Source organism: Oncorhynchus mykiss, chromosome 20 (genome assembly GCF_057628025.1).
Source record: "Oncorhynchus mykiss isolate SJ-2025 chromosome 20, ASM5762802v1, whole genome shotgun sequence".
NCBI lineage: Eukaryota > Metazoa > Chordata > Actinopteri > Salmoniformes > Salmonidae > Oncorhynchus > Oncorhynchus mykiss.
The window spans coordinates 38,332,165-38,342,582 of record NC_143041.1 but is presented as its reverse complement, the minus strand read 5'-3'; the positions used below and the strand labels follow the sequence as shown (position 1 = coordinate 38,342,582).

General features: G+C 39.4%; 1 protein-coding gene and 1 long non-coding RNA gene across 2 annotated transcripts; both read left to right on the top strand.

Moving 5' to 3' along the window:
• Positions 1-158: 158 nt before the first annotated feature.
• Positions 159-2,815, top strand: bag2 (BAG cochaperone 2). The gene is made up of 3 exons (XM_021576454.3): positions 159-500; positions 1,019-1,128; positions 1,977-2,815. The coding sequence occupies exons 1-3, from the start codon at positions 256-258 to the stop codon at positions 2,369-2,371; spliced, it is 750 nt and encodes a 249-aa protein (XP_021432129.3). The 5' UTR covers positions 159-255; the 3' UTR covers positions 2,372-2,815.
• Positions 2,816-5,292: 2,477 nt separating this feature from the next.
• Positions 5,293-8,186, top strand: LOC149974593 (uncharacterized). Its single transcript, XR_016489504.1, has 2 exons — positions 5,293-7,664; positions 7,998-8,186. It is a non-coding gene; the product is annotated as an uncharacterized LOC149974593 (long non-coding RNA).
• The last annotated feature ends 2,232 nt before the right edge of the window (positions 8,187-10,418 follow it).

Below are 10,418 nucleotides of genomic sequence, written 5' to 3'. Positions count from 1 at the left end.
TGAACTTTTAACATTAATCATTGGATGTCTGGATATTGTCAACAAGTAAATTAGATTAGATCGTCGTTATTTATATATATATTTATGTATTATATATATATTTTAAACCGTTATTTAAATAGACAAGATTAGGTCGTTCTACTGGCTGCAGTGGAGAAAGAATCCCACCCTCTTGAACGTTCCAGAAGTGCAATCCTCAATCCTGTCGGATGGGTCGGGAAAAACAGCAAGGGAAGTTCCAGCCCATGTTTGGAAATGTTTACTCTGTGGCGCTGTCTGTCAAGCAGAAACCTCTACGTTGTGCTCTTGGGACCAGCTAGTGCACCGTTAGGTGTCCATTGGAATTTAATCTCGAGGGAGATCATTAAACTAACTATGGCACAAGCGAAAATCCACCAGGCTAAAATGATTGAAGCCGCTAATGGCAAATTCAGCAGATCAATGTCTATGGCAGATCGCTCCGGACGACTTCTTGAAAGTTTGGACCAGCTGGAAATAAGGTAGGCTCTTTTACAGACAGCTGGCCTGAATACTGTATAGAGAAGACAATTCATCCTTGTTGTAAATACAGAGCGCACACTTGTCATTGTAGGCTACTGTAACGCTATAATATGCCTTTGTTTGTCTAGTTTCTTTGAAGAATACACACGGTATTCGGCTACACAATCTCTGGTTCCATTAAACTGATTCTAAACATAGAAAGCAGTAGACGGTGCCAGTGGAAGAAGGAAGAACGTTCTCTGAATACGTGTGCACACTACAGTGTACCGTATCATTCACAACAGTGGTTTATTTGAATATTTTACGGTGCCAGACTGTGTCCTTTTAAAATAACATCATAACCTTATTTAAACAGCTGTAAAAAAAAATGTTTTAAATGTTTGAAATTAACACCGAAAAACAGTTGTAGAATATGCAATAGGATGAATAATATGATCACAACTTTCTCTGAGTCACGTACTAACACTTACCATACATAACCTATCGAAATATCTCATGACAATGACATCTGTTTTAGGGTGGAGGCTTTACGCGAAGCCGCAACTTCAATGGAACAGGAGAGAGAGTGCTTACTTGATATGATCCAGTCCATAAAGAATAGTGAAGAAATGCGCAGTATTTGTGACGGTATGTGTTTGATAGCCAACAGATATCTCAGGTTGGATAACTTATGCCTAAAAAGCATAAATTTGGTTGAAACAAAGGGACACTTCACTGGTAGAAATTGTTATTTAAAGTGATAGTTCACTCACTGATGTTTTAAGATCTCAAAAAGGGTCTTAGGTTGAGTCCAGGTCCTGTCATGACTTTTGCAAATCCAGCTATACAGCCTACCTCAATCCAAAATGCACGGGAAAGGTAAGTACCATGCAATTCCCCATGTGGGGTGGCATGGCTATAGGCCTAATCTACTTTTATGGCATAGACAGGAATTCTTCTTGTCAGAACTTCTGTAAGATTTTGGTACTTCTGACAAACTTTTACTTTAGTGAACTGTTCTGTTAAAGGTGCAATGCAGCCATTTTTATCTCAATATCAAATCATTTATGGGTAACAATTAAGCACCTGTGATTGTTTTCAATTAAAATGTAATATATAAATATATATAAACAGCTATTTTTCAATTTTCCCCTCCCCACTTGAAACCACTCCCAGACAGTACTAGCAACATTCTTGGTTGAGAAATTGCTCTTTTCTTTTTATATATATATATTTAGCAAAAAGAGCAATTTCTCAACCAAGAATGTTAGTACTGTCTGGGAGTGGTTTAAGTGGGGAGTGTAAAACTGAAAATTAGCTGTTATTGGCAGAGGTTTGGAACTCTCAAATTGGTCTATTACCTCATTAAGCTCATGATTTCACAATTTTACAATACTATTCCTATATATATATAAAACATAGGAAAATCATTTTTTTGACTACACCTGGCCTTTAACACCAACATCTGATAACACTGTGCTATCTCTCTTTTTCAGGAGAGAGAGAGGAACTATCTTTAACTGCTAACCGTCTTCTGGGTAGGACGCTGACAGTTGAAATATCAGTGGAAGTCATTAGAAACTCCACACAAGAGGATGCGCTACGCAAGGCTACCTCTTTGATTGATGAGCTTGCTGCAAAGTTGCTTGACGACATGGATGGGGCCAGAAAGGGCCTGATGGCACTGCACGCTGCCTGTGTGACCGAGGCACCACCGGTTCCTATCGATACAAAATTCCAGACGATCGTCATCACCTGCGCCCTGGAAGATCAGAAAAAAATCAAGAGGAGGCTGGAAACTCTGATAAGGAACGTGGATAATGCTGAGAAGAATATCAAGATAATGGATCATCAGAAAGTGGATGACTTAAACAGTGCCAATGGCAAATGAAGGCACTCATACTGATTCAACCCCCTAATAGCCCTAACTAATAGAAAGTCATAATATATTGGGAGACCAAACTCCTCATTACCATGCTATTATTTCCCATAATTAGTGAAAGATAGCATCCACCCGTCTTCCTGTCATGGCACAAGGCGTCCATACTAAAGTACAGGTCTACCTAGACTGGATAAAGTACAGGTCTACCTAGACTGGATAAAGTACAGGTCTACCTAGACTGGATAAAGTACAGGTCTACCTAGACTGGATAAAGTACAGGTCTACCTAGACTGGATAAATATAGTCTGTTCTATATAACTTGAACCTTTAAAGTGCTTTGCCTTGAACATTTGATAAGTCCTTATGACTACCACTGTATTCTACTACCACTAATGTCACATTCAAACCCTGTCACCATAAATATTGCATATAAAAAAGTTTTACACATCTTAACATTACTAACATTGTCACATTATTGTTTTGAATGTCAGTTCAGTTACCTACACACTGCCTTATGTAGTAGTTTCAATAAGCACTCAGGCTGCCACTCATTAAGGCATTTAAAAAATGCATCGACATTGTTTTTGTTGAACCATCTTAATGTGATCATTTACAGTCTTAATCCTTGACATGTTATGCTACTCTCCGGTCATTACTGTAAGCCCGGGTCACAACCTACCTGAAAACACAAGGCAAGGTACTGAGACAGTTAATCAGCTAAATTAAGTTAATATCTTTATGTAAAGATATGTTACGTACATACAGTTGAAGTCAAAAGTTTACATACACTTAGGTTGGAGTCAATAAAACTAGTCTTTCAACCACTCCACAAATTTCTTGTTAACAAACTATAGTTTTGGCAAGTCAGTTAGGACATCTACTTTGTGCTTGACAAGTCATTTTTCCAAAAATTGTTTACAGACAGATTATTTCACTTATAATTCACTGTATTACAATTCCAGTGGGTCAGAAGTTTACATACATTAAGTTGACTGTGCCTTTAAACAGCTTGGAAAATTCCAGAAAATGATGTCATGGCTTTAGAAGCTTCTGATAGGCTAATTGACATCATTTGAGTCAATTGGAGGTGTACCTGTGGATGTATTTCAAGGCCTACCTTCAAACTCAGTGCCTCTTTTCTTGACATCATAGGAAAATCAAAAAATCAGACAAGACCTCAGAAAAAAATTGTACACCTGCACAAGTCTGGTTCATCCTTGGGAGCAATTTCCAAACTCCTGAAGGTACCACATTCATCTGTACAAACACGAGTATAAACACCATGGGACCACACAGCCATCATACCGCACAGGAAGGAGACGAGTTCTGCCTCATAGAGGAAACCGCCATAACCAAAGCCAGACTACGGTTTGCAACCCCACATGGATGGTACTTTTTGGAGAAATGTCCTCTGGTCTGATGAAACAAAAATAGAACTGTTTGGCCATAATGACCATCGTTATGCTTGGAGGAAAAAGGGGGAGGCTTGCAAACCGAAGAACACCATCCCAACCGTAAAGCACGGGGGTGGCAGCATCATGTTGTGGGGGTGCTTTGCTGCAGGAGGGACTGGTGCACTTCACAAAGTAGATGGCATCATGAGGAAGAATTATTATGTGGATATATTGAAGAATCATCTCAAGACATCAGTAAGGAAGTTAAAGCTTGGTCGCAAATGTATCTTCCAAATGGACAATGACCCCAAGCATACTTCCAAAGTTGTGGCAAAATGGTTTCAGGAAAACAAAGTCAAGGAATTGGAGTGGCCATTACAAAGCCCTGACCTCAATCCTATAGAACATGTGTGGGCAGAACTGAAAAAGTGTGTGCGAGCAAGGAGGCCTACAAACCTGATTTGATGGGGAATGGGCCAAAATTCACCCAACTTATTGTGGGAAGCTTTTGGAAGGCTAACTGAAACGTTAGACCCAAGTTAAACAATTTAAAGGCAATACTACCAAATACTAATTGAGTGTATGTGAACATCTGACCCACTGGGAATGTAATGAAATAAATTATTCTCTTTACTATTATTCTGACATTACACATTCTTAAAATAAAGTGGTGATCCTAACTGACCTAAAACAGGGAATTTTTCCTAGGATTAAATGTCAGGAATTGTGAAAAACTGAGTTTAAATGTATTTGGCTAAAGTGTATGTAAACTTCCGACTTCAACTGTATGTACTTGTGAACGACCAGTCCAGAAATAGCCAAAGTAACAGTACTATCTGTGAGACCTCATTAGAGACAATGTACCATGTCAATACATCATGAATAGGCATTTCACATGCAGGTGCAGAGTACGCAACACAAGCACATGCACATACAGAATAGGATACTAGGCAGTCATTTTATATGTCCATTAACACATATTTAGATATTTTTTTAAGCAAGTCACTGATGTTGAAACATGGCATTCTTATTCAGATTATTATTTTTTTTTTTTGGGGGGGGGGGGGTCTCATTGCAATGTTTATATCTGTTATTCTAACAAACCCCACACAATTTAAAATGTGGGTAAAATAAACACATTCTTAGCATAGCCAGTACATTCCTAGAATGTTTTTTTTCATTGGTCGTCATGCTTTAAAGGACGTGTCAAACATGACTTAACCTATTATGTCAAATATGACATAAATCTGTGCTTTATAAAGGGTGGCATAAGCACCTCTTAATAAAGGCCATATACAGTGCCTTGCGAAAGTATTCGGCCCCCTTGAACTTTGCGACCTTTTGTCACATTTCAGGCTTCAAACATAAAGATATAAAACTGTATTTTTTTTGTGAAGAATCAACAACAAGTGGGACACAATCATGAAGTGGAACGACATTTATTGGATATTTCAAACTTTTTTAACAAATCAAAAACTGAAAAATTGGGCGTGCAAAATTATTCAGCCCCTTTGCTTTCAGTGCAGCAAACTCTCTCCAGAAGTTCAATGAGGATCTCTGAATGATCCAATGTTGACCTAAATGACTAATGATGATAAATACAATCCACCTGTGTGTAATCAAGTCTCCGTATAAATGCACCTGCACTGTGATAGTCTCAGAGGTCCGTTAAAAGCGCAGAGAGCATCATGAAGAACAAGGAACACACCAGGCAGGTCCGAGATACTGTTGTGAAGACGTTTAAAGCCGGATTTAGATACAAAAAGATTTCCCAAGCTTTAAACATCCCAAGGAGCACTGTGCAAGCGATAATATTGAAATGGAAGGAGTATCAGACCACTGCAAATCTACCAAGACCTGGCCGTCCCTCTAAACTTTCAGCTCATACAAGGAGAAGACTGATCAGAGATGCAGCCAAGAGGCCCATGATCACTCTGGATGAACTGCAGAGATCTACAGCTGAGGTGGGAGACTCTGTCCATAGGACAACAATCAGTCGTATATTGCACAAATCTGGCCTTTATGGAAGAGTGGCAAGAAGAAAGACATTTCTTAAAGATATCCATAAAAAGTGTTGTTTAAAGTTTGCCACAAACCACCTGGGAGACACACCAAACATGTGGAAGAAGGTGCTCTGGTCAGATGAAACCAAAATTGAACTTTTTGGCAACATTGCAAAACGTTATGTTTGGCGTAAAAGCAACACAGCTGAACACACCATCCCCACTGTCAAACATGGTGGTGGCAGCATCATGGTTTGGGCCTGCTTTTCTTCAGCAGGGACAGGGAAGATGGTTAAAATTGATGGGAAGATGGATGGAGCCAAATACAGGACCATTCTGGAAGAAAACCTGATGGAGTCTGCAAAAGACCTGAGACTGGGACGGAGATTTGTCTTCCAACAAGACAATGATCCAAATCATAAAGCAAAATCTACAATGGAATGGTTCAAAAATAAACATATCCAGGTGTTAGAATGGCCAAGTCAAAGTCCAGACCTGAATCCAATCGAGAATCTGTGGAAAGAACTGAAAACTGCTGTTCACAAATGCTCTCCATCCAACCTCACTGAGCTCGAGCTGTTTTGCAAGGAGGAATGGGAAAACATTTTAGTCTCTCGATGTGCAAAACTGATAGAGACATACCCCAAGCGACTTACAGCTGTAATCGCAGCAAAAGGTGGCGCTACAAAGTATTAACTTAAGGGGGCTGAATAATTTTGCACGCCCAATTTTTCAGTTTTTGATTTGTTAAAAAAGTTTGAAATATCCAATAAATGTCGTTCCACTTCATGATTGTGTCCCACTTGTTGTTGATTCTTCACAAAAAAATACAGTTTTATATCTTTATGTTTGAAGCCTGAAATGTGGCATAAGGTCGCAAAGTTCAAGGGGGCCGAATACTTTCGCAAGGCACTGTAAGTCATTCAATTGAGTCTGCACAAATAGGATTTACAACCCTGTCATACATCTTGGTAGAGCGTTGCAACGCCAGGATATTGGGTTCGATTCCCTAATCTATGGATTTCACATGACTGGGCAGGGGTGCAGTCATAGGCTGGTAGCCAGGCCCTGCCAATCAGACAGAAATACTCCTGTTTCATCAACTTTCCGGGTGGCTGGTCTCAGATGATCCCGCAGGTGAAGAAGACGGATGTGAAGAGGCTGGCGTGGTTACACACGGTCTGTAGTTGTGAGGTCGGTTGGACGTACTGCCAAATTCTCTAAAGTAGATTCTTCTACTTTGAAGAATCTAAAATTGAAATCTATTTTGATTTGTTTAACACTTTCTTGGTTACTACATGATTCCATATGTATTATTTCATAGTTTTGATGTCTTCACTATTATTCTACAATGTAGAAAATAGTTTTAAAAAATAACGAAAAACCCTGGAATGAGTAGGTGTGTCCAAACTATATTATATTTCACTAAAACTTTTCAAGGATGGCCCTACCTCTTTCCCTCTTAGGTGCATAGTGAATATTGGACCTGACCTCAACTTCCCCCAAAATGCTGTGCTGCAGGATGACACACACACTAATGTAAAGTCCTTCACAGCAAACATGTTGGTAGAGCCTTTTTAAATCTTATTTTTTGCCTACTTCAGTTTTTTTATTTTTTTGTATTACGATTTCTTGGTTTTGTTTTTCCAGGTTTCAGATTTCCCAAATTTTTTCTCTGTGTTCATAACTATGCTTAAACCACATCAGGGGATGACTTTTGAGGTCTTGGAAAAATCTAAGAAATTGTGTAATTGCCCTTTAATTCAGTGAGCATGCCCTGCACTGTTGTTTTGTTAGCAGGTTTTCTGTAGTGCAGTAAGCGCACATGTGATGTGATTCGGCTGCCAATAGAATGGGGGAGTAATCAAAAGCCCACTTGTGCTGCCACTGTACAGCGAAAAACGAGTAAGTTAACCTTTATTTATTTTAATTTTAATTAGTTTATAGTAGTTAAGTATTGCATTAAATTACTGTAGCTACCTCAATCGTTATTTCAAATAATTTCGGTGACTTCCCAGAAATGGCTAGCTATCTGACATTTAGATAGTGAGCATGCTCCGCTAACTACAAATCCCCCTAGATTTGGAACTGAAAGAGTAATTTAATAATATTAATTGACTGGAGTTTCCCATCTTCCCATTTAGAGTGTCTGGCGCAGACAGAAATGCCCTTATCCAGATGGTGTGACAAAGGCATTTCCAAACAGACCTGCTAACTTTCTTTGTTGTTCCTTTTAAGGTTAGAACCAACATGGAGTACCTCCAGTAGGAAGAGAGGCAAGAACCATCCGTCTGCCAGCTCAGGGACAAGCTACACTATTCACAGCAATTACATTGTAATGTTCAATGTAATTGCATTGCTGGACTTTTTGAAAATTAATGTATTTGTATTGCTTAAAAAATGTATAAATTAAAGGAAATGTATGGTTTAAACAGGTGTTTAATGTTTATTTGTTTTAGCTGTTAGTGATAATTCCCAGTGTTAATACATTTGTGTTTACATCATTAAGCCTTTATGTATCTGTTATGATCAAAGGGGTCTGACTTTATAGTAAGCAGAGCCTCATAGGATACATGGCATTTATGTATGTGTTATAAATTACCAAAGGGGTCTGACTTTAAATTAAGTACAGCAATATCGTCTTTATGGATGTGTTATGTCTGAATGGTGTCTCACTTCAAACTAAGTATTACAGGACAACAGTGTCAATAAATATGTTAACGTTCTGCTGATTTCTCTCATGATTTACATATTACTGTAGGGGTGAGAGGTATTTACATGGGTTGATGGACCTGCAAAGCTTGCGTTTGTGTGTGTGTGTGTGAGAACCAAGATGATTTGGAGTAGTCCAACCTGAGAATGCAGCACCAGGTATTCCTCTTCTGTTCCCATGGAGACCAGGGCTTGATTACATCCTGTTACAATGGCAACAACATTTTGTAGCTGATCATTCAGCGGAGGGGGGGGGGGGGTGAATGTGTCAAAGACCTGACCTGGCCCAGCACTGTGCGGTATGACACATTTTTGCTGGGTGCGTGTTTGCGTACTGAGGAACATGTAACTTGGTTCCAGAAGAAAGACACTCAATTTATTTAGATTGGGAGTTTTCATCAAGGTAAGTGTTTCTTGGTGTAACATCATTAACCAGCTAATTGCACACACACACCCCAGGCTATTGCACACACACAGCGATAAGCCTGGGATATCAACCAAAGTTGGCCTTAGTGGGAGTGACCATAGAACTCTACAGGAGTGACCTTAAGTAGTGACGATGACAAATACTTTACTCTGTAACACAGTCAAAAAGTCATAACGATGACTAAATCCTTCCCATTACCATGAACCCTTTATAAAGCATGACATATGGTTATAGATGCTTTGTAACACTTACCTTAATCAGCTGAATGTCATTGAAGGCGAAAAAGGACATTATGTGAATCTATCAGCCTTGAGTAAAGTGGAAATTACAATGTTGAAGAAAACAATGAAAATATATATTTTATTTATGCTATAGATCACCATCATCAAAACAGATTTTCAACAAGGGAGCAGGTGCAAGTATGTGTGGCACACCTTGAGACACTTTATAACCGTTAAATCAAAGAAATACAAATGAACAAACTAGGTGAGATATAGACCTACTACTAAGTGTTACATTTTGTCAAAATTTTGTGACACAAAGTTAAAGTCTGTAGCCTGGACCCAGGTATGTATGTGCCCTTGTCTACTCCATGCTGACAAACAATGTTTAGCATGACAATTCCAGGAGTTGCAGGTTGACGTTTAAGGTTCTGACAAGCTTCAATGCCATACAACACTCCTTCCATGGCCTCCAACTGCTCTTAAACGCTAGTAAAACCAAATGCATGCTTTTCAACCGTTCGCTGCCCGTACCCGCCCGCCCGACTAGCATCACCGCCCTGGACGTTCCAACCTAGAATATGTGGACAACTATAAATACTAGGTGTCTGGCTAGACTGTAAACTCTCCTTCCAGACTCATAATAAACATCTCCAATCCAAAATCAAATCTAGAATTGGCTTTCTATTTCGCAACAAAGCCTCCTTCACTCACACCGCCAAACTTACCCTAGTAAAACTGACTATCCTACCGATCCTCGACTTCGGCGATGTCATCTACAAAATAGCTTCCAACACTCTACTCAGCAAACTGGATGCAGCCTATCACAGTGCCATCCGTTTTGCTACCAAATCACCTTATACCACCCACCACTGCGACCTGTATGCTCTAGTCGGCTGGCCCTCGCTACATATTCGTCACTAGACCCACTGGCTCCAGGTCATATATAAGTCTATGCTAGGTAAATCTCTGCCTTATCTCAGTTCACTGGTCACGATAACACCCACCCGTAGCACACGTTCCAGCAGGTATATCTCACTGATCATCCCCAAAACCAACACCTCATTTGGCCGCCTTTCCTTCCAGTTCTCTGCTGCCTGTGACTGGAACGAATTGCAAAAAAAAATAAAAAATACCCGGCTGAAGTTGGAGACTTGTATTTCCCTCACCAACTTCAAACATCAAAAGAGCACTTGGCATAGATTTTCTAAGAACGGTAACTGACTGAATTATAAATTAGTTCATTGGTCATTATAAACATTGTATTTTCCGAACCATAACACATGTTTACAAACAGCA